Source organism: Cricetulus griseus (assembly GCF_003668045.3).
Source record: "Cricetulus griseus strain 17A/GY chromosome 1 unlocalized genomic scaffold, alternate assembly CriGri-PICRH-1.0 chr1_1, whole genome shotgun sequence".
Lineage (NCBI taxonomy): Eukaryota > Metazoa > Chordata > Mammalia > Rodentia > Cricetidae > Cricetulus > Cricetulus griseus.
Window position 1 is genome coordinate 197,688,793 of NW_023276807.1, and position 25,190 is coordinate 197,713,982.

Consider the following 25,190-nt stretch of genomic DNA (forward strand, 5'->3'; position numbering starts at 1 on the left):
TGTGGCTATTACTGTAGTTGCTCAGGGGAGCTATTCAGATGCCTCATTTATTGGAGCTTAATAGATTAAAAGTCTAAATTGAGTCTCATGATATAAGCCTAATCAAGTTCTAATCTGCATAATTTTCCCATAAGCAGCAATGGGAAATTTGGATAATTGATGTTTCAGCAGTTGCCAATCATGTGTTAAATAGCACTGTTGCATTTACTTATCAAAATATTTTTATTGATCCTCACTTCATCTGACATTTGGTTTGGGGATTTTTTTTTCTTGCTGGCATTAACAGGAAATCTAATTCATCTCCTAGATGATGTAACATGAGATGTTTCTCTTGATTTTTAACATGTCTTTATAGATCATTTTTAATGGTGATCTTTCCTTTTACAACTTCATATTGAATACCTGTCTCAGCCAACCTCGATGACTGGGCCTAATTTATTTCCCTAGTTTAACGTAGCATATGGATTCCTAACCATCATTTATATGCACACAATAAAAGATAATTTGCCTCACCCTTTGAGCCAATTCCTTTATGTTGAATCTATGGGGGAGGGGGAAGCACTTACCTTCATTTCTCCATCTCTTCTAGGGAAGTGATTGATAAGAATTTCTATCTCCCTCTCTCCCTGGAAAGGCTTGGGGATTTAACTAGGGAAGATTTAGGAAGTACTTTGTGTTTCCCCCATGGAAAAGTACTGTAATAAAGCATTTATTATGCACACTGAGCAGTGCAGGCTGCTGTGCCAAAGCAGGTTAACCCTGACTGCAATGGGTCCCAGTTGTTGTGTGCTATTGTTTAAAAGTGAAAACAATAAAAAAAAAGTTAGACTGTCTTGGGGTCTCAAACTTTCCTGCCAGGCTTGAGGGGAGAGAGAGAGAGAGAGAGAGACACAGAGACAGAGAGACACAGAGACAGAAAGAGACACAGAGAAACAGAGACAGAGAGACAGAGAGAGAGAGAGAGAGAGAGAGAGAGAGAGAGACAGAGACAGAGACATAGAGAGAGAGAGAGAGTGCATCACACAACCACTGCTACGACATGGAGCACACCACTGGATTATCTGTTAGCTTGGACTCTTAAGTCAGACTATCTGGCTGTACCTCCCACCCCTGTTACTGTCCATTGGGGTGCCCATCAGCAGCTACTCAACTCTTCCTAGTACTATTTTCCTTTTCTAAAAAATAAAATCCTAATATTAATTGGCCTCTCAACTCATACAGTTGTGATGAGCAATAAACGAGGCAAGGCATGAAAGAAAGCACCTTAGGCGCAGTCTGGCACACATAAGAAGCAAGGATTCATTTAGAGGAGCCTGAGAACTCATTTAGATCAGATCTGAGATCTACTAAGCAGATGTGACACCCTTGGGGCATACTGCCTACCCTCTCTAGGGGTCATGCTTAGGCTCTAGTTTCTTCTTCAACAAACCGTATTTATTTAGGATGGTCTTGAGATCCTAGGTTATCAGAACACAATGCTCCTTCCACTGTCATGCTGTCTCAACCTTCTTTTGCCCATCTTGGTTACCACAATCAGTTCATCTCTTCAGCACCCATCCCTTTGCTTTGAAGTCCATAGTGGTTGCCATCAGCCCTTCACTACTTTCTAGCACCGTCAGCCTGCATTGCTCCTCAGAGATCTTTTCTAGTCTACTAGTTTGGCTGAGTCATAGGTGGCCTCTCTTTGCTTGTGCCTGGTCTCTTAGATGCAGCAAACCCCAGCATGCATGTATACATCACCAATCAGAAACAATTAACTTTTTTTGCATTCTTATACTCAGTTCTTTTTCCACTTTTTCTAATTCAAGGGAAATTTTGTACTGTTTTGAGATTATAGTTGAATGACATTTTTTCCTTACCTTTCCACCTTCCAAGCCCTGGCATATATATCCTTCCCCTACTTGCCTTCAAATTCATGGCCTTTACAAAAACTTAATTGTTATTGTATGAATATATGCATATACACATACTTGTAAATATAACCTGTTCAATTGGTATAAGGCTACCTGTATGTATGTTTTTAGGGCTGACTATTTGGCACTGGAAACCAATTGGTGTGTTCTTCCCTGGAGAGGGCCGCCTCTTACATTTCCATTTTTCTTCAGTTGCCTATGGTTACTTCCATAGGGTTGAGTCCTCATAGGCTTGACTCCATAAAGTTTGCCATGTCCATTGGTGTCATCCTTGTTCAGCTCACATTTGGACAAACATGTTGGTAAAACTTCATGATGTAACTTCTGACACCACTAGGAGACACAGTCTCACAGCAAACTCCCTGGTCGTCTGGCTCTTACAGTCTTTCCACCCACTCTTCCACCATGTCCTCTGACCCTTAGGTGTGGCAGTAAATAACCTTTTAATAAGTGAAAACCTTGATGTCACTTTTTCTTGTTGTTTCTTCCAGCTCTTGGCAGGAACCATCAAAGTCCTTGTGTCAAATTCTTTCATTCCAAGACACCCTCATTAAAGTCAATGCACTGAACTTTTCACTAACTGATGCTTTACCTACCTCGCTTCTCTTTGGCTGAGACCTCCCTCGTTCAGCCAATGAAACAACTAATATCCAGAGAAGGTCGACTGTGGCTGATTCTGTTTGTTCAGTCCAGCAGCGATAATGTGTCCAGAACACAGTTGCCAGAATAAAATAGAGTGGTAAAGACAGGTTCAGGAGCCCAAGGAGCAAATGACTTCTAACTAATTGAAGGGGCCAGAGATTAGGTCTAGAAAAGAGAAGGTTCTAGAAAGGGTCTGCAGTTGGTATTTGGAATTAATAGCCTTTACTGTGTGAAGGCTGGGCCATCAGTTTCTTATAAATCTGAAGAAAACCTCAGACTTCCCAATATCCAGATTCCTTCCTGAGATGTTTCCAGCTGTCATATTATTATTATTTATTGTTGTTGTTATTATTATCATTATTGTAGGACTAATCTATTTATAACAAAAATATTCACTATGATTCTTGGCTTCTCATTATTATTCTATGACAAGTTCTTCTTTAGAAAAGTCTGTCAAATGCTTTTCAGTTCTTTACCCATAGGAAAGGTTCTTAATGGATGCCAGACCGCTCCACAAGCATCTGTTGTATATCTAGTATAATATTGTCATTGGTAGGCAGCATTTTTGAGGGTTTGTTTCATCCTAGGTATGACACATTTCGCTTTAGTCTTCCAGATTCCCTGTGTAAGGAATACTTCTGACTTTTAGATGAAGAATCAGAGGCATGGAGAGAATATTGGCTGTGCTGTGCTTATATCTACAAAGCCAACCCACGTCATGTATATTGTCACCCTAAGGCTTAGTGGACACTTGTGGAGGAACAGACAGTATCCAGTCTAGAGGACTAGTCTGGTTTATGCCTGAGAAGGGAAATGTGGCTTGAAGAAAGAAACAGGCTAAAGACAAGAGTCAGGAGAGCATCCAGTGAATGCTGTGATCTGCCCAAGTTTATTGTTCAAAGTTCTTACATACTACAATCAAAAGGGGGAAAAGGCAAAAGACTTCCTTATCAATGTTACAAAGAACAAGCAGTCGTAATTACCTCTTCAATACCTGAAACATCAAGTAACTACACCCTGAACTAAGTATTGTGTTGCAAGACATCCAATGATCATATCTTAGACTAAATATCCTGTTTAACCTTGAAGGAGCAAGGGGGACTTGAACTCTCTGACCTTAAGTCAAGATGGAGTAGAACCATTTTTGTGGGCCTCTACAGGGATTGGGAGTGGGGTGGGGCTTCCCTGGAAGGAGAGGAGGTAGTCTGGGGAAATCATATCTAATTTCATGGAGTATAGTGTTGGTGTTCACATATTAAAGAATTAAGAACCTAAGCAAGAACTTAGACAATCTACAAATCCAACTTGAACTTTATCTGAGTGTGGTTTCTTAGTCTAGCTCTCTCACACTGATATTCTTTTTTTTTAATTTTTAATTAAATTAGACAATCTACAAATCCAACTTGAACCTTATCTGAGTGAAGTTTCTTAGTCTAGCTCTCTCACACTGATATTCTTTTTTTAATTTTTATTTATTTATTATGTATATAACATTCTGCTTCCATGTATATCTGAACACCAGAAGAGGGCACCAGATCTCATAACAGATGGTTGTGAGCCACCATGTGGTTTCTGGGAATTGAACTCAGGACCTCTGGAAGAGTATCCAGTGCTCTTAACCTCTGAGCCATCTCTCCAGCCCCCACACTGACATTCTTAATTATTTCTTTCTGGTCTCTGGCTGCACATCCCTGGGGTATATGCCACATGTTCTGGTTTGCACAAACATAAACCAGTGTTGTTTTATGTAGAGATATAAAGTGATGCCCACAATTAAAGGGGTGGAGAGCAGAATGTTGTTAAGAACTGTTTTGTCAATCATAATTGGAATGATGACATCTAAGGTCATCTTCATACCTAATTCCTTCAGATGGAATACACCTGGATTTCTCTTCTCTTCAAGGTCATTTAGAAAGTCTGCAAAACCCTGGGACTTCAGAACATAGTTTTCCTATAGTTGGGTCCCTAAGGGGGAAACCAGTGCTAATCAAGTCTGAGTCATTACTACAACTATACGAGAGGAAAGGAGAAAATATACACTTCTGTTGATTTTGCCCCCACCTCCACCTACAGTGTGAGAGCAGAAGAGTTGCAAAGTAGAAAGAGGTGTGATATTTCTGAAGTTTTCATGTTAACATTAATGCCCTCTTCTTGGGGTTACAGATGAAGGGGAGGCAGACCTTCACTGGAAGGGTATCGAGCTGCCCATCAGTTTGTCAGTTGCATATGCTGATAGAACCGCCCTTGAAGTCTTTAGGGGAAAATGGAATATGAAAGCAAGGTGAAAGAGGCCTAGGAAGCAGGCATGCCATTTCTTAATGAAGGTTTCATGCAAAGGGATTGAGTCTTTTCACAGCTGAAAATGGAATCCTTAAACAAGATAAAATAAAAGGATGCTTTGGCTTGTCGAAGTCTCTGCAATGAAATATAGCTTTCCTAACATCGTGTGACCTGTATCTCTGCCTGCTTTATGGGTGCTACTCCTTGAGGAACACACCCATATTTTCTCTAGTCAGCGTCTGAAGATGCATGTCAAAATACAGGCCATGTATTATGCATATAGCATTACCGATGTAAGGTGTTCACTTGTCAAGTTGAAGAAAGTCAAAAACGTCACATCCACTGAATCTGCACAGCTGTCACTTGCAATTTTTCATGCGTTTGAATGCAACTTCTGATGAAAACAGTTTATTTCTACCCCTTTACTGTTCGAAGGGAAGAAAAAAGCTAACATTTAAAATGCACGCTCCTGGTTATGCAGGTGGCTTTAAAAGAGACACATTCCAAGTTTAGGAAGAATGCTCACTAACTCATTGAATGTAACTTGGTCTGTTTGAGGTGTCATAATACTACAAAAAAAAGTGCAATCAGGGAATGGATGCTTTTTGTCTTCCTGAAAGCATAACACTTGATAGGATATTTACATAAAGGAGAGCAGAAAATGAGAAAGCCTGCTTCAAAGTCTTTTGCATTTTGTGCTTGTGAACCTCCCACAGGATAGGCAATTACTGAGCATCAGACATTTCCCAAACGCCAGAATCAGCCCAGCCTTGTCCCATTATTAAGTATTGACTGTAAAATGTGGTCCTATGATCAATTAGAGGTTTTGATTTGGAACCCAAGCAAGTATCTTTGTACCTTTAAATACCTAATTTATTGCTAAGGCCATACAGAGATGAGAAACCAAAGAATCAGGCATACTGACATCTACTTTTTAATCCCAGCACTCAGTATGCAGAGGCAGGAAGATCTTTGTGAGTTCAAGGGCAGCTAGGTCTACAGAGTGAGTTCAGACTAACCATGCTATGTAATAAAGACCTTATTTACAAAGCTGTTTTTTAAAAATTAAATAAAGTGAAAATTAAAAGAAACCAAAGCAAATTGTAACACAGAGCTGACAGCTCCAATTGCTATGTGCTCACTTGGAAAATGAATTTCTAACCAATGCAGGCACAATTCAAAGAGCTTTCTCATCTCCATGTGTATTTGCCTGCATCCTTACCAAGGTACTCATTGGCATTGGCTGGAAGGAAATCTTACCCTTACTAAACTTGACATTACATATCTTACCCTTTTCATAAATCTTATACTTTCTTAATAGTGCCAGGTTAGTTACCTCAGGAATGCAAGGCTAGTTCTATTAACTGCAGACACAAGATACAACATCTGGGGGGAATCAAACAAGATATCTCCCCATGCATTTCTTTTTAAGGTCAAGAATAATTGCTGAAGGCCTCCAAGCAGATTTACCCTCACATCTCACCAGGCCTAAGCTCCTCAGGAGCAGAAGGAAATGTAATCAGTTGGCTGAACAGAATAGTCAGAATGAATTCAGATAGGCCAATCCTATCCCAGAACAGATCCCCAGTGAGAACTGGGTCAAATGTTTGTTTGCTTCCCTATGTGGCCAATCCACCTTGATCCTACCCTATTTGAAATTCTCACCAAAGGTCATTTTCAAAAAAATGGCCAAAATGTTTTAGGTAACAACAAGCAAAACATTTCAGTGGTTTGGAAGAGCCCGTCATTGTTTTTCACTTAGAACATTTTATAGAGGAGCTGTCTGAGACTGCTATCCGGACTCCATCTCCATAGTGACCCATGTCTCTATATTAAATGTGAATTGAGAAGAGAAGGACAAGACAAAACCTTGTACCAGAAGTGATGTGTGTTTCTTTGCTCCATTTTCATGAGCAAGAGCATTTTGTATGTCACATACTCCTTCCTAAGGGCAACTAGATGCAGTTGTAACTATTCAGTATGACAGGAGAACTATATAGGAGATATACTGATATGGTCTAGATTTTTAGGAAGGTGTTAGAGTAAATTAGAATTGCTTCAAGTGTTTCCTGTAATGTCCTGAAAAAACAAAAAACAAAAAACAAAAAACAAAGCACAACTCAGAAATTATCCTGAATTAATTGGTGACCTGTCAATAATGTGTACACCGCATTTTGAGGGTTCTCTATGTATACTGTACTTTTTCTACTTCTCTTTATTTCTCCCCACTAGGATTCACACCTCCTGGAATGGACAGATCATCTCCAGACAACAGCCCAGTGCATGGGATGTTACGCCAGCCATCCATCACAACTGGGGTCAACATCCCCATCATCACAGAACTCGGTAGGGGATTATTGTCAGCTCAGGGGGTGGGTGCTTTTGTCTTTCAGACCATGGAGAAGAGGAGGAGGTTGGCCTGTCCTTTAGTCCTTTGGGCATCATAGGTTTGGGGTGGAGTAGCAGAGGTGAAGTATGAGTAGCGATATGGCAGATCATTTGAAGGACAAACTGTTCTATCTTTCCCAGGAGAGAAATAGACAGTTTCCTTTCTTCTGGCTACTGTTTTCAAAGGAGCATGAGAATGGCCTTGACATTGGGGTATCCATTTGGGAAGGAGGAAGAAAGGAGGCAGAGTTCTTCTGGTGGCTTCTTCCTGAAGGTGCCTCTTCTGAGTGTTCTGTTTCAAAGGCTTTTACAGTTGAAACCATGCTCAGAACCTTGGGACTAAGCCAATCCTATCCCAGAACAGATCCCCAGTGAGAACTGGGTCAAATGTTTGTTTGCTTCCCTATGTGGCCAATCCACCTTGATCCTACCCTATTTGAAATTCTCACCAAAGGTCATTTTCAAAAAAATGGCCAAAATATGGATGAAGGGCACAGGGTTTGAATGCTATAATCGGTAGCAATAAAACCCAACTTCTGACCATGCCATTCTCTGGTACCCCATGTAAAGTTATAAAACTACTGAATGGCTCTTCTCCCTCCCAGTATAGACTTTCTCTTGTCCAGGTGGCTAGCTTGAGAATATGTCCCCTATTGTTCCCTCACTTTCTTTTTTTTTTTTCTGTACTTTCTTCCACTCCCTTTCCCTGACCCTTAAATGCTGTATCCAATTAGCTAAACCGGGCAAGTTGCCTTTGGTATCAGTCAATCAGGAAAAAAACAGTGGGACCCACATTCTAATGATAACGGAGTTGGGTAAGAAGTGCTTGTCTACTTGACATCAGTATTTTCTTTTGTTCTGATCTTGGTGCTTCCAACTCTCATTGGCTTTTCCCCCCTTCATTTCACTGGCTGTAACAGAAAGGCTACCCCATGGCACTGCTTTGAATGCGTTTTATTTGTGGCTCTGGTTGGAATTGACTGTCTTGTTCTGGCCTTTTCTTAATGATTTTTTTCCCCACACAGCATCAGTAAACCTTTGATCACACCCATCTGACCTGGCAGTAGCTTCCAAAGCATCTCTGCTCTAATTCATTTTCTGCTGCCCAAGCCTCTCTCTCCCTCTCTTTTAAATCCCACATGTGCCCCTCTCCCCCGCCTCCTCCCTATATTCCTTTCCAACATGCTGTCAGTTTGACTGACATGTCTTCACAGTTCTCAGAGGAAGTCAAAGGAAAAATATAAAAATTTTAAGATAAGAAATCCTAGACAGTGCCTTCCCTCCAGCTGTTTATTTTTCTTTATTCTGACTTTATTTGCCTTTTCTCTCCCCCTACTAGGCCCTTTCTCAGAAGTTCTGCTTCTGAAGCCATAAAAAGCAGCTGGTTCCCAGGGGATCTTTCCTTACTAAAGCCAAGAAGGGTGCAGAACAGGCTGGCGGCCCTACACTCTGACCCCCACCCTGCTGGTCCAAAGCCCTCTCTGGGAGATTCACAGTGGATTTATCTGGAAGATGAAGGCCCCTGGTCATGCCTGCATTTGTCAGGCCTTTCCATGGTTCCCCATGACTTGGTTAATAACCCACGAAGGGCTCCCATCAGCAGCAGGTCTCAGCACTGGAGATTCATCTTCTAAATAGACATAGCAAAGGGCTTCTTGGCAGAGACATAGGAGGAGGGGTAGGGAGCACCTGCCTTCCCATGACTCACAGATGAATTGAACAGTCCATTTTCTTGGCCCCCAAATATATTTCAAAATAAGAGAGGAGGCTTTTAACCCAGTAATCTTGCTTGTGAGGTGTCTGGAAACGAAGGAATAAATTGTCCACCATGCAGCCCTGCGTGGTTGTTAGACAGAGCTATTTATCAGAACAAATTCACTCAGGTCAAGGAGTATCACACTATTTTCTGTTTCCAACAGTAGGAGAGGTGTCTTTTTTATGTTTAGCATTGTTGGCTAAAAGCCTAGGTTTCTCCATTGCTTTTCTTAGAACCATAGGACCATAAAAGACCAAAGAAGTTCATGTGCCCCAGACTACAGTTTGGGAAATTCATCAACATCTCCAGGACAGATACCTACAGCAGCTTTCCAAAACCACCCACACCAAGACTTTCTTATACATTTGGAACCCATGTACTATTAACCAACTAGAGCCTCCCGGTTTTGATTAGTATAAAAGGAAAGCAAAAAGCTTGGTGCTTCAGATACAGTGCAGCAGTTTGGTTAGCAAGTTCCCTGACACTCTCCCACGCCAGATCTCCTCCCCGCTTCCCCATGTTTAGAGTTCAGGCCACTTCTTCTTTCTTCTCTGAAGGCTAGTTTCTCTAGTAGCCACACCACTATCCTTATACCACTCCTCCGACTTCACCCCTACAAATATTCACCATTTGTCACCTGCCCTGAATGTGTGCTGTGTTATATTGCTCCAGCCATATTCCCCTTAAAATATGCAGCGAACAGGGCTGGAGAGATGGGCATGAGGTAGTGCTTGCTGTGCAATCACAAGGACCTGAGCGCGGATCCCCAGCATGTACATCCAAGCAGAGCATGGCAATGTACATCTTGTGATTCCCACCCTTGGGGACAGAGATGGAAGGATCCCTAAGGCTTGCTGGCCAGGTAATGCAGCTGAATTGGTGAGCTCCAGGTTCAGCTGAGAAACTCTGTCTCAAAAAGTAATATAGAAAATGAGGAGTACAACTGATGCTGACCTCTACCTTTCACATGCTCCTTTACATGAACACACACATATATGAACACATACATACAAGAACATACACAAAGGCACAGAGGCAACCAAGGCCAAACACTCTTTAAGAGTCTAATACATTCCTGTCCTCAGCTGTCCTGAGACTCCCATAACAAAGGCCCCTGAAGTTTCCATGAAGTTTGTTTGTAGCTGCTTAACTCACTATTTCCCAATTGTGTTTGATCACATGCATTGTGGGCCAATGTCTTTGTCACCTCTTATTACCCATGCAGTTGCTATTCTGGGAAATAGGCATAGGGGGACTCCCAAGACTGGGCATCCCAGAACAACAGGCAAGCTTTTCACAGAAACTTGCTCTTGCCTTGACACCTTCCAATAGCCTAGATCACTCAAGTTAGAGTTGTTTCTCCTACTTGGGACCACACTAATAACGTAGCACTATTTCTTCCTCATCTCCTTGTAAAGAGGGAAGGGATATTGCTCCAATAGGAATGATGATGCAAACACCATTAGCGAATGTTGTGAATAAATAAGACCATATTCTAATGTGTATGCGCTCTTAGCTTACACTTTCCTAGAGCAGAAATACTGTGACCCTCACAACATACTTTTTGAATATCAAAAGAGAAAATCATAGACCCAGGATTCAGCTGAGCTGGTAGAGTGCATGCTTAACATTAACAAAGCCCTGGATTCAATCCCCAGAACTTCATCAATTGGATGTGTTGGCCCACACTCATAATCCCTACGCTGCAAAGCTAGAGAAGGTTCAGAAGTTCACTCTAAACTACCACTACATATTGAATTTGAAGCCATCCTAGGATATATGAGACACTGTCCAGAGAGAGAGAGAGAGAGAGAGAGAGAGAGAGAGAGAGAGAGAGAGAGAGAGAGAAGAGGCGAGACAATGGAAAACAATAGGGCAAACTTTAATAACATGGATTTTAAAATCTTAAAAAATAAATAGCTATTTCTCTTGCAAATATATGAGTGTTTGCCTGCATAAATACATGTATCTCATGTGCATGCAGTGGACAGAAGAGTGTTGGGTTCCATTCATGGAGCTGTTACAAGTGGGCCAAGTTGTGGGTGTCAGGAAGCTGATACAAGTCCTCTACAAGAAGAGCAAGTGCTCTTGGTCACCGAGTCATCTCTCCAGTGCCTGCTTTAGAAAGCTCAATCCACTTTATCTATAATTCCAGAGTAAGTCAGGGGCCCAAACCAAAATGGTTCCTCACATTTGGCCCACTATGAGAGCAGGGTGTGTGTGTGTGTGTGTGTGTGTGTGTGTGTGTGTGTGTGTGTAGTTTGAACACTTGGCCACTTGTGATTGGCCGAGCCCCAGGTACTTATTACAAGAGTAGGTTATACAATTTCTAGATGGAATAAGGCTACAGTTCAGGACATAGTGAGACATTTTTAGTCAAACATGAAATAGTTATGGAGGCAGCTTAGGGCCTATCATAATTCAGTTTAACAGAACCATTTGGAGATGCATAAGTAAACTTTTAGTGTTTCTAAGAGGAGCAGAGAGAGGCTGGACATTTCCATAATGTAACAGATAGACAGTTATGTATCAGCCTCCATTTATCCAGTGCATAGCATGCCCTGGGTCCTGGACCAAACTCACCAAGTCTGGTCTCCTAGGGGTCTCTGAGCTACCTCCCAGAGACTGCATAATTTCCCCATTTCACAGTGAGATCAGCTTAGCTGTGGGATCATGAAATACCTTGCCAAAGAAGTTAGTGACAAAACCATACTTAAGACTTTTACCCACTATCCTGCAATTCATTTGCCACTGGGACAACTGGGACCCAAATGTGATCAAATTTGGAATTATCACAGCAAAAATTTCCCTCCATTAGAGTTATTCTCTGGAGGAAGGAGGAAGATGGTGTCATTTAAAAATAATCCCACGCCTAGCCTTTTATCTCGTTATCATTTATTCTGATTCATGCAACAAACAAGGTTTTGTGGTTTGTTTGGTTTTTTTTAAAGGAAAGTTGTCAAGAAATTTCCTTTAAAATATTAAAACAATAACTCTAAGAAAGAAAATTAGCTGCAGATAGTTTCAGAAAGGCATCAGAGCTAGGAAACCTCATCTGTTCTCTCCCTAAAACCACCTTAATTATTCCAGAAATCACAAGTAAGCCTCTCCCCAACTTCCCACAGTTCCCCCTATTATTCGCTCTGCAAAATTGATCATTTCTGAGGCCAAAGTAGGAATAGAAGCTCATTTCTCAGTTAATTTTTTATAACTTAAAGACATCTGAAGGACACAACTCATCAGTCTGTGGGTGCACGCAGTAGGAGGAGTCCTTAGGGGCTGCTCATATGACAGTGAAGGAAGGCATCTTGGCCTGGCCATGTCTTCTGGAACACAGGGACAACAGAGCTGTTCAGAAGGGGAAACAGTTTGTGGAGCCTTGCAGAGAAAGTTGCATAACAGCCAGAAGTAGCTGGGAGCCATTCCTGAGTGTTCAGGAATATTGGGTATGGGCCTAGCTTCAGAGGTGAGGCACACCAGGTACTACCCAGGTCCATCCTTGGGGCTATCTATGGTTCCTTCCTGAGGGTAAATTCCTTGCCATTTGCCTTTGCCATGTTTCTGGTCCATTGCTTTTCCTTCTGAATAAGTTGCTTTCTTTTCTTTGTGGCTAACTAACTTTACCATTCCAGCATGGCTATTCATCATTGAATTATGTCCATCTCTCAAAGGACTTGGCTACCAAAAAATGCCCTAGGGTGTTTCTTGGTCATGATTCTAAAACTGTAACAAGGACTGGTCAATGTCATCAATTTGCCAGTCCTTAGCAGTTGCCATGGATCAAGCCTGCTTGACCTCATTGCTCTCTGGGTCTCAGAAGTTGAAACAGTCCTGTAGAAGCTGACCATTGAGTTCCACTGCTCGCCAACCTCAAGATCCAGCAGCTTCACCATGCTTGTTTCTTTTGTAGTAACTTCAGTGTCTCTAAGCCAATCAGTTAGTATCTCTCTGGCTTCACTAATGCATATATAGCGTTCAGTGCTAATTCTTATTTTATGCCTTTTCTAGTGAACGATACTAATGTTCAGTTTTTGGACCAAGACGATGACGATGACCCTGACACAGAGCTGTACCTCACGCAGCCCTTTGCTTGTGGGACAGCATTTGCCGTCAGCGTCCTGGACTCACTCATGAGTGCGGTGAGTTGTCTAACTTCTTCCTCCTACTCAAGTGGTGGAATACACTGCCATGTAATATCTCCAAAGTACGGGGCATTGGCAGGAGTTTGAGCTGTGCATGGAAAAGCATAGAGGTTCATGAACTTTGCTCTCTAGACAGGATACCAATATTTATCAATTACTCAAGTAAATATTGATTATAAATTCCTCAAAGTATAGGGAAGATAGGGAAAGCTATGACCTGGTTTGCAGGATAAGAGAAGCAGTCCTTAAGGAAATAAATATTTCATACCAAGACGTGATGCTCTCTCAAGGAAGACAAAGGAAGCTGAACCACAATGAGGAAAGGGACAGGGAAGACATTGAAAACCATCTCCATGGTTGGAGTCTTTGGACTTAATGGGGAAGAGTGATACGGTCAGGTTCAGGTCTGAAAGCAGTTGCCTTATCTGCTAGGTGGATATGGCTCAGACTAGAAAGGTTGGGGGTGATGTCTTCAGAAGCATCTTGTCTAGCTGGAGGGAGATAGTGATGCAGGGAAGGCAGGGTGGGTGGCAGGGTGAGTATTCATTGGTGAAATTGGAAACATTTGCCAATAACCCAAATGTGAACAAAAGAAAGGACAGTGTGCCAAGGGTGACACCATAGTCCTTGCTGTCACTAAAAGAATAGGCCTTGGGTGAGGATCAGGCATGGGACTCTTCTCTGCTGAAGGGCAGGGACAATGATGGATGGTAAAGGAAAGGAGTTACTGACTGAGACATCAAAAGCAGCTAGCTTTTGTTTAGTAACTTGATGTGTATTAAATGGTCAGGCCATTTGTTTTTCCGTTTTTTGTGACCCTCCCCAAATAAGTAACAATTAAGAGAGTAGATTCCAGCATAGTGGCACCATCACTCACTACAATAGATAACAGCAGCCATTTAGATTGGGCCACAGCAGGTACTGTAAACCTTTCCCAATGATATCTTTATTTATAGAAGATGCACTTCATTTTGCAATAGACAGATTCACAATTTGTGAAAGTGGAGGTGTGGGCTGGATAAAAGCTGACCTTTGTAGAACCCATGGAACAGAGTTTATTGAGCACATTAAACTGTAAACACAACTTAGAAGGTGCTTCTCCATACATACATTTCTCACACTGCTTAAGAAGGTTGTTCTCTTGACTATGTTAAACAACTGATATGCTAATTATAGATTGTTATCATATATTCATTAAAGCTAATCCCAGAAGGATTACAGTGTGAGGAAAGATGAAGCCATGGAACTTTTAGAGACAAATTTAGGTTATTCTGTTTTACTGAATGTGGTGCAAATATAAGCATATCTTAGAGAAATATCAGAACTATGGTTTTAAAGATAATTATGGAATAGTATTCATCTGACTTAAGGTTCACTGGTGGCTTTCCAAGCCAATAAGAAGAGTGTGGGCCTTGTAGTGGGGCCCTCCTGGTTTTCTGGAGTGTTGTGATTGACCTTACAGCTGCTGGTAATATTGGATCAGTTTATTCAAACTCTTGAACAGGCTGGAAAGAACAATAGAAGCTACATGCTTATGTTTAGTAAAGCACCGGATTCTCTGTAGGAGGCTGGATTGTGTCTCTTTAGAAATGTCACTTTAATTCTGATCCTAATTCCAGAGATTTCAGAATTTCTGAAATCTCAGATTTCAGAGATTTCTGCTCTTACTAAGACAAGTAAGCTGTTTATGGATTTTTACCCCCAAACTACAAAATGCTGTAAGTTTTTTTAAGCTTAAATTTATAAGATTTATTTTATTCACAGACAGTCAATGTGCTCCAAATTTGACCAGATACTTTTTTTTTTTTTTGGGTTTTTCGAGACAGGATTTTTCTGTGTAGCTTTGGAGCCTATCCTGGCACTTGCTCTGGAGACTAGGCTGGCCTCGAACTCACAGAGATCTGCCTGCCTCTGCCTCCCAAGTGCTGGGATTAATGCCCGGCCAGATACATCATTTTTAAAGTGTGTGTTTTCATAAATTACCGAGAATTTTGACATAATGAAGCTGTATACCTGTGTTGGTCAAACACCCATGAAGCCAGTGCTAATTCCAGGTGATGCAATTGAAACTTCTACAAAGTCAAAGGGGCCCTTGACTGACAGCATGGAAGCAGGGCATATGACAATGTAGAGGCAGAGCATATCTGAGTATGAGATTCAAGGCTGACTGTTGATAGCATCACTAGAGAGTTGGTTCTCAGAAACTCGGATGAAAAATCAAAATGAACTGATTTCTGTAACTATTTTCAAGGGTCATCCCAAATCTCCTTTGATACCAAAGTGGCTGGGGGTATGTTAATGCCATAGCCTGAAAGCAGTCTTTCTTCCTTCTACATTCTAGTCTAGAGTAAAGGGTTCCAGGACTCTAATACTGCCGTCATATTTATCATCAGCAGCAGCAGCATTAGTTATTGAGGGCCTGGAACTGTGTGACACACTTTAGTGATACAGTCTGATCTTTTAGACCATAGTGTGAATAAGCCAGATTTAAACATTGGAACAAAGCATATTAACAGGCCTACTGACAGTGCCTTTTCAAGTCATCAATCAAAATCCCAGCCAAATCATTCCAGAACTTGCTGTGTTGTCTAGGATGACAAACCTCCAGTTGAGGTCTCGTGCAACAGACCCAATTAGATCCAGACCTTTTGATAAAGTACTTCCTGTGATTTCTTTGTATTCCACCCCAAACTTTATTTATGAAAAATTCAAATCAGTCAATTACAAAGGCAATAACTAGAAGTACTAAAATGAGGGTCCTCCAAACAGCAGGAGCACAGGTGAGAGTCAATGCCAGCATCCATCTACAGACACCATCACAACACCTATGCAAATCACTCTGGATGTCAGTGATCCCCCTTTTCTAGTACTATTCCTCAAGTTGCTGCTTATTCAAGGAATCAGCATTCTCTGAATATTGTCTCTCATCACTCAACTGTTGGCTTACTACTTTGCTAAAAGAATACTGTTTTGATTCTTTATTGGCCTTTTTGGAGTTGTTAGGGCTATGCCAGATAGTCTTGTGGCTTCAGCTAACAGATCCACAACAGAAACCCATGGTGGGAGGAATAATTATTCTTACAGATGTACGCCTCTAAGAGGAATTAGGGTTCAATTGAGAAATGAAGTATTCTGAATGAGCCAAGATTGCCCCCCTACATACACGCGCGCGCGCGCGCACACACACACACACACACACACACACACACACACACCTAAACACATACAATGAAAGGAAGCCTGCTTTAGAGCTGTATGAAAGTCTTCCATTTTTGTTGTTCTTTTTTTCCACCCAGTTTCACTTCTTCCAAACCCCAATCCCAATTTCACTTCCACCTAGACACCTGGAATAAGAAGATATGATGCTGGCTCACTAGTTTACTGGTTATGGACCCTGAATCTCTCTAGGCCTCATTTTTGTTATTTTTAAAATGGGATAATAATCACACATGTCCCATAACTTGTCCATATGAGACTGTGGTCATGCTTATAAAGTGACCATGAAGTATTTAGCATATGGCAAGTTTTCAAAAGCTGTATTATAGTTATAGTCTTAATCAGTACATTTCCTGGACACCTACTAAATGACAAACTTCATTCTCCACATTACAGAATCAGATTAGAGAAGAGAACCATGGGCCATGACCGCCTACTGTTTAAATTTTCTTTCTGCTTGGATAATCTAGAGGTAAAAACTGTAGGGAAATGATAAATAATGTCAAATAGGAAAAACCGATTTTAAGCATGTGAAGTAATTGGGACAGTGTGGCACAGGGTCATCAAGGAGAGCTGACGTTTCTAGTTCCAATTCACTACCGGCCCTTGTTTGTGTTTTCTCCACTGTCTGGGAATCAGTTGAGACCCACTGTTAATTAAGTGTGATGTGAACAGCTCTTTGTGCCTCTGTAGCAATTGGATAAGGACAAAGGGATGTGAAGGTCTTTCAGCAAGCAGGCACAAGCGACAGCAGAGCCATTGATTTGCTATTTAAATGCACACATATATGTATATATGAATGTGTCAGCTTACTTATTCTCTCTCCTGAACACATGCATACACATATACTTTAACATGTAAGACTGAGGAGCTATGTAGATAGATGAGTCAGCAGTTTGCATCGCTCATTAGAGCTGGTCTTGGTGTCAGAAATAAGGGTTTGTTTCCAAGACTGGAATCATGGGTCCACCTGCCTTTCTGTCTATACTGTAACTTCCTGAAGGGCCAAAACCTGGGTGAGCCTTATGTTGAAGGTTGAGCTCTCAGCCTAGGTTAATCCAGTGCCATTCTGGAGATGCCAGCAATTTACTGCTCATGACTCATCTCTTATACTCCATCCAAGAGCCCTCATTTCTCCTTCTCACAAGCAGACAGACAGTCCACAGCCACAGCTAAAGCAGATGGAGTAGCAGCAGTGTTGTGTCTGAGCAGCAAACAGCGGGATGTTGTGCTGGACCCAAGAACATACCCCTTGCTGCTGCACCAGGCAAGGCAGATCCAGGAGAAAATAATTGAAATAGTCCTCATTGCTCATGAAAGAAAAATACTAAAAATAAAAACCCACACCATGAAAACTAGCAAATATAAAAAATGGCAGATATGACATGAAAAATGACAATTTTAGTGCAATTATAGACGAAAGGCGGAGTGCCATTAAAGTTAAGGCAATGTTATTAAAAGATGTGTTAATTTTCAGTTAAATTTTCTATAAAAGACCAATTAGTTTAAAAGGCTTGACAGCATTAACTGTGAAACATAAGCTCCAGTAATTATGCTAAAAAAAAAAAAAAAAAAAAAAAAAAAAAAAAAAAAAAACAGAGGAAGATGAGCAAGCGAGACGGGGCAGCCCAGCATACATTAGGCTAGGTGGCGCTGAGGATTCAACTTTTTCTTCTGCAATTTCTTGGTCCTTATCCCAGTCCCTCATGATTTTGCTGTGTATCCCTACAGGACCCATGGACCACTCAATGCTAGAGGGCAAGGGAACCTCATGCATGATTGAAGTGGCCCTCCTTATTAGAGATGAAAGCACAGGAGCAGAGTGAGGCGGCATTTTCTAAATTGACTGCATTGGGTGTACTTTTTTATAAGCTGCAAGTCACCGAGTATTAGTTACATATGGGAAATTACACTATACAAGTTCTCTTGTTTAACATTAGTCTATAAATTTGTGTTTTGCTTCCTTTTTCCCCCAGTTATGTTGAGGAGGGGTTCAAGACATAGGAAATTTGGGCAATGTTACCTCATAGCTATTGAGTAGCCAAAAAGGGATTAAAGACTATACCCTAGGTCAGGGTGAGATGGTTTAGAGGTAAAGACACTTGCTGCTAAACTTAGTGACCTGAATTTGATCCCTAGGACTCACATGAAGAAGAGAATCAACTGCCCCAAGTTTTCTTTGCTCTCCAAAGGCACACCATAGCACACCCCCTACACACACATAAATATGTTAAAAATTTAAAAACTCATAATCAGAATGTCTGCTCTCTCTACTACAAAGAAAGCCTTGCCTGAGAAAGTGCTGGCCCCTGTCTTCACTGTAAGAAGTAGGCCCTGTATTCTTTAGACTACACAGCTGTCCTGATTTCAGGCACCAAATACAACATGATACGGAATGGGCGGGAAGTTTGTGGACTAGCCTTTCAGTACATAGGCCTTATGCAGGAGTCCCTCATAAGGCTCCCAGTGCCACTGCCATGGACTTGGTACACAGTGAGGCATGGGAAAGTCTGGAGGTGTATAAGAGTGTGCAAGACAAAGGTTCATGCATGCACTTCATAATCTCTCTTTACAGCCTGTAGATCCTTAATGCCAGAATTTTCATTAATCTATAAAATAATGTGCACTCTGGCTGCTTTACCTTCTGTAAGAACAGTCTTTGATAATTGGCATTTGGTGGTCTAGTGCCTGTTTTGCTCCATGGTGCTGAAACTGCCCCTTCCTCTGCACAAAGCCCTGGAACAGTGCTTGATCAAAGGCTTTTGAATGTTCAAGCACCTATAAGCCCTGTCTCCTCCTTTCAAGTTGAATCATTCCTGGGCAATTCTGAGATGCTGTCTTTGAAATGCATACAAATGCAGGTCACTCTAATATTCGGGGGTTATTGGGTACTCAATAAGTGCCAGTGTTTCTGTATAAGTCATTTCAGTACTGAAAGGGTTTGATATTGAGGTAAAATCCTAATAATTTAAACTATTCCCTTCCATATTGACCAACAGGCAACTTTACTATACTCTTTGCTTAAAGTAAACTTCAGGTTCACATAGAAAAAGATAGCCATGTTCCTTTTGGAAAATTTAGGAAGCACAAGAATGTAGAAAAATATTGAAATGATCCATATTTCCAAGACTGAAGAAAACTATTTAGTATTATATTATGTATAGATATATGATAGACAGACAGGTAATAGATGATAGACAGAGCTTCCAGTTTTAAATTTTGGTTAATTCTTCCTTTTTAGTCAGTAATGTGTCAAGAGAATTTAGCATGTTTTATTTTTTAATGTCAGGATTTGTAAAACTTCCATAGGATTTCATGACACACTTTTCTGGGATGTACCACAAGCTTTTACTCTATTGTTTTATAGTTTTTAAAACATTTTGCTACAATAACAACTGTGTATCTTTGCTTTCAGTCACTATAATAGATATCTTAAATCATCAACTTAGGTAAAGAAAAGATTGATTTAGGCTCATGGTTTTGGAGGTTTCAGCTCATAACTGATTGGCCTGGCTGCACTGGGCTTTGGTTGAGTCATCCATGACAGAAAGAAGTGACTAGTGCAGGGTGGTGGTGGTGGCGGCGGTGCATGCCTTTTATTCCAGCACTAGGGAGGCAGAGGCAGGTGGATTTCTGTGAGTTGGAGATCAGCCTGGTCTACAGGAACTAGTTCCAGGACAGCCTCCAAAGCCACAGAGAAACCCTGCCTCAATCCCCCTCCCCCCAAAAATGAAGTGACTAGCATCCCATAATCCTTCATAAGGATGTGCTCTAAATTGTCCAGAAACCTTCCCTCCAGGCCCACCTGGTAAGGCTCCACCACTTCTCAACAGCACCATGCTAGAGACCACACCTTCACATATGGACCTTTGGAGGAAGTTCCAGATAGAATATGTAACACCCAGAGTTAAGCATTTTGTACATGAATCTTGGAACGAGTAACATTGCATTTCTTTGAGGTAAACTTTGTGGGTTTTGAGCAAATATGAACATATGTAAAGCTCATGACCATATTTCATGATTATTTCCCAAGAGCAAGTGTGCCCACACACTCTCATTTTGAGTGTTCAAATGCCATCTCAAGTGCTGTGGTTCTCTATGTTGTCATTTTCTCTAGGAGAATCTTTAACCATGTTTGTCATAATTTTAAATATATGCATTTTAAATTGTAGCTAGTCATGTAAATATTGTTTTGTTCTGATAATTTCAGTTTTATCATTAAAGACTTTTTACTGTATAAAGAACTATCAAAAAGAGATGAATAATTTAGCTGTATTAATTTAATTTTTAAATGATACTCCCTTTCCTCTCTTATAATTTAAAGTAAATATTTTCACAGTAGAAAATCTATGAAATGGAAAATTTCAGTTCAAGATTTTAGTTTTACAGAATACAGGAGTATCTGCCAGTTGGCTTGTGTGTTTTTGACATGATTTTTGAATCCTAGCGTTTTTTAGATTCTACTTCAATATTTTTAGCAATCTGTATTCTCACCATACCATCATTTTCTGAAAGCATATTACTATACATACAATGTATATTGTATGAGTGTACCATTATTTATTCAATCATTATTATACTGCTGAAAGAAATTTCCAGGTAGCCAGCTTGCCCCAGATCCACTTGTGGAGAAATCATCTTTGTCCAGTGCTGTGAGAGGCTTGCTGGACTGTATCAGCTAACCCTGTCTGTAAAAACCTGCATGGCTCCCTTGAAACAGTGGCTATTTACTATTGTTGCTGTTATCTTTTACCCATAAAAAGTTGTAGCTCTTTTGTAAATGTTAGCTATGATCACTGTAAACTCATCATATTTTGGAAATTGCCTTAAAATATATTTTATTGTCCCATTTATTTAATATCAAAACGCTAATTTGTCATTAATTTTGTTTCTTAATAGGTCTGAAAATCTTTATCATTTTGTAAATTCTTTAGCTCATTATGTTCAGTTATACATATAACCCTATGTTTAATCCTACACTATTATAACTTTTACTTGATTCTATAATTACTTTTTGTCATCCAACTAGTCAATATTTGATGGTCCCCTCTATAAATATTCTCAAAACCTGTATTTTAAATATCATTACCTAGGAAACTCTAGCATCTCTTGGATTCTCCCTTATACAACCTATTTAAAGGTATTATTTCCTTCTCCACCCTCCTATCTCATTTTTCTGACTTTAAGAACAATTCTAATGATATTATAGTAAATAGATGGGTTTATGTTGTTATTTTCCTATTCAGAATTAATTTTGACATTTATACTTAGTTTTTGGTTGTGAGCCTAACCTTTAATGACTGAGCCTTCTCTCCAGCCTTGCACTTAGTTTTTAAGAAATAAGTATGACAGCCTTTTGTGTGTGCACATTTGCGTGTGTCCTTGCATGTCATGGAGAATAACAGTCAGGAACATTTGTCTTTTATTACTTTTCACATTATTTTTTGAGATAGCATCTCACACTGTACCTGGAACTCGAGGATCCCACAAAATTGACTGGCCTGTAAGGTCCTGAGATCATCTTGCTTTTGTCTGCCTAGTGCTACAATGGCAGGCATACTCCACCATACTTGGCTTCTTCTGTGGGTGTTGGGGGTCTGAACTCAAGTCCTCATGCTTGCATGGCGGATATCTTCTTGACTCTCCAGTCTCCTGACAGCATTTTAAAGTTGCATGACTTGATAAACCTCACCAGTATTTTAAAACCAAATTGGCCCCCTTTAAGGTAAATTTTTCAATTACATTTTAAAAAAGCTATTTTTTATTCTGAGTATCCTTTAAAGATGAAATAAATAGCAGGCTGTAGAGATGGATCAAAAGTTAAGAGCTGTATATTGCTCTTGCAGAGGACCTAAGTTCAATTCCTGGTCAGGCAGCTTAGAACTGCCTGTAACTCCAGCCCTAGGGGGTGTGGCCCCTCTTATGATCTCCCCAGGCACCTGTACTTATATGCTCATATGCACATACCCCTGACACATAATTTAAAATAAAATCATCTTTGAAAATGAAGTGAATAAATTCTTTAGTACTCAAAGATCCAGTATCATCCTTATTGTTTTCACAAATTAGGTGGACAGTTTCATAGCCTATACAATTCTTGGAACAAAGGTATTGTTTCAAACTTATTTGACATGCCTGTTATGTTCCTTATGGAAGCCTGGGTTCCCCTAATTTTATCCGTTTGTTCTGAGAGCAGCGCTGTCATTCACCATTTTGTAATTAAATTTAAGTGCTCACCTGGCACAGGACTTGGCACTGACCTTGCATGTTTGGTGAGACCCCTGGTGTGTTTCTTAGGCTCTTGTTCCCCATCAGGGCAACAGGACAGGTTGTTGTTTGAAGCGCTTTCTCCTCTTAGCTTTTTGAATTCTGTTCACACCTTTAACATGTAGACACTTTATCATGTGAATCTCCATCTTCAGTGTTTATCATTCTTTTTTTTTTTTTTTTAAGGACAGTAAAACATGTACTCCCCATCACTGACTGTGTGTGCATGTGTGTGTGTGTGTGTGTGTGTGTGTGTGTGTGTGTGTGTGTGTGTGCCCACAAGTGTGTGTGGGTTTCATGTATGCACCTGTGCATGTATGCATGTATATGTACTTACACAGTTTTCAGTTTTACAGCTTATACTCCACATATAAAAAATTAGCCATTATAAACATAATTATCTTTTAACCATGTAATTATCTTTTAACCAGTTCTTTCAAGAAGTGTTTTATTGGAATATTAATAGACCATAAAATTCACCCAAGTATACGATTTTATGGGTTTTTTAAGCATATGTAAACATCTCCAAGGATCCTTTAAGAACAGTCTCATAACTTCCAAGAGAAATCTGTCCTCATTTCCCTTATTACTTTAGCCACTCAGCCCTGAACATCCACTGGTATTTATCCCCGTCTCTCTAGAATTGCCTTTTCTGGATGTTTCATATGAATGAAATCTTATTTGTGTTTATGGTCCATCCATGTTGAAGCATGTACTTTATTTCTTTTTATGCACAAGTAATATTGACCTCATGGTTATAACACTTTGTGCTGCATCCATTAACCCATTGCCGGTTTATTTGTTTCCAGTCCTTTTGACTATGGTGGATGATGCCGTTGTGACTCTCTCTGCATGAGGTTTTGTTCTGATGTGTCTTTCATTCCCCTTGGGTATAGTTAGATAGAGTTTTTGGGACCCATGGTTAAGTAGCCCTTATGACTACTGATGGTAGGTCTCCTTGTGTCTCTTGATGACTTATCTACCTTGTTTTGAAGCAATGCTTATTCAAGCCTCATCCTTTTTCTATTATTCAGATTTATTGCCTTTTCTCTGTCCTGTTATCGGAGGACTTTAAACACTGGATAATACACCTTAGTAAGATACATTATTCTCAAATATTTCCTCTAATTTTACAGAGAATTTTTACTTTCTATATAATGTCTTCCAATGTATAATTAAAAAATATTACAAGATACAAATGATCACATTTCCTTGTGTAGCCTATGATTTTGACATCTTATCTAAGATAATTTTCAAATTGAAGTCATAAGGATTTACCACTTATTTCTTCTTAGCACTCTGTACTTTTAGCTGTAACATTCAGGTCTTTGACTTGTGTTGTTTCGCATATGGTGTGAGGAGTAGGTCCAACATTTTCATCTACATGTTGATGTCAGTTGTTGTAACACTGTTTATTTAACAGACTATCCTTTCTTTTATAAAGCTTCATGATATCCTCATCCAAAGTCACTTAACAGCAACTCTACCAGTTTTTTTCTAGATATTCAATTCTGTTCCATTGGCTGGTTATCTTGCCAGTATTTATAGTATATATTGAAATCAGAGGTCGGGACCCTCCAATTTTATTTCTAGTTGCTTTTTATATGATCGATATAACATTTTTTGTTTCTTGAAATTCCATGTCAAATTTGATAGTAATGTTTTGAATCTGTATAACATTTAAGGTTTTTGTTATTGTTTCAATTATATCTTCCAATCCATGAATATGGGATATCTTTCTATTTATATAGATTTCATTCATATCTTTTGTAATGTTGTATAGCTTTCAGTATACCAACCTTTGAACTCTTTGAATAAGTTTCTCCTTAAGCATTTTTTTATTTTCAATGCTGTTAAAAGTAGTGTTTCTCTCTTTCTTTCCTTGTTAAAGATTTATTTATTTATTTATTTATTTATTTATTTATTTATTTAATGTATTTGGTGTTCTGCCTGTATACCAGAAAAGTACACTAGATCTCATTATAGATGGCTGTGAGCCACCACATGGTTGCTGGGAATTGAACTCAGGACCTCCAGAAGAGCAGACAGTACTCTTAACCACTGAGCTACCTCTCCAACCTTGTAGAGTTTCTTTCTTAAGTTTTTCTTGTTCACATAGAAAAATGTTTGATTTTTGCATGTTGCATTTGTAGCCTGAAATCTTACTGAACTCATAATACCTATGATCATTTAAGTGGGTTTCTTGGGATTTTCTTTACATAATGCCAGGGCACTTGTGAATGGAGATAATCTTCCTTCTTTTCCAGTATGAATGCCTTTTATTTCTTTCTAACTGACTAAAACTTACAGTGTAACTTCAAATAGAAGTCATGAGAACTGTCCGTTTTTTTCTGAGACAGGTTTTCTCTGTATTGTTTTGGAGGAGAACTATCCTTTTTGTTCCTGATTATAAGGGAAAAGCACACTCATCCATAATAAAGTATTATGAATAACCATTGACTTTTTCCTGTATATTCCTAATTAAGACTTTTTTCTTGTTTGACAATTTCATCCATTTATATATAACGAATTTCAGTTACTTTTACTCCCTTCTTTCTCTGTTCCACCAAAACTTTTTTGTCTCAC

The 25,190-nt window shown here is 39.9% G+C and overlaps 1 protein-coding gene across 1 annotated transcript in view; it reads left to right on the forward strand.

The window, feature by feature from the left end:
* The window catches only part of Kcnma1 (potassium calcium-activated channel subfamily M alpha 1), a 697,898-nt gene that overhangs the window by 656,135 nt on the left and 16,573 nt on the right, over positions 1-25,190 (forward strand). The window contains 2 exon segments of the mRNA XM_035452632.1: positions 7,068-7,181; positions 12,988-13,118. Of these exon segments, the coding sequence (XP_035308523.1) occupies positions 7,068-7,181; positions 12,988-13,118 (245 nt within the window).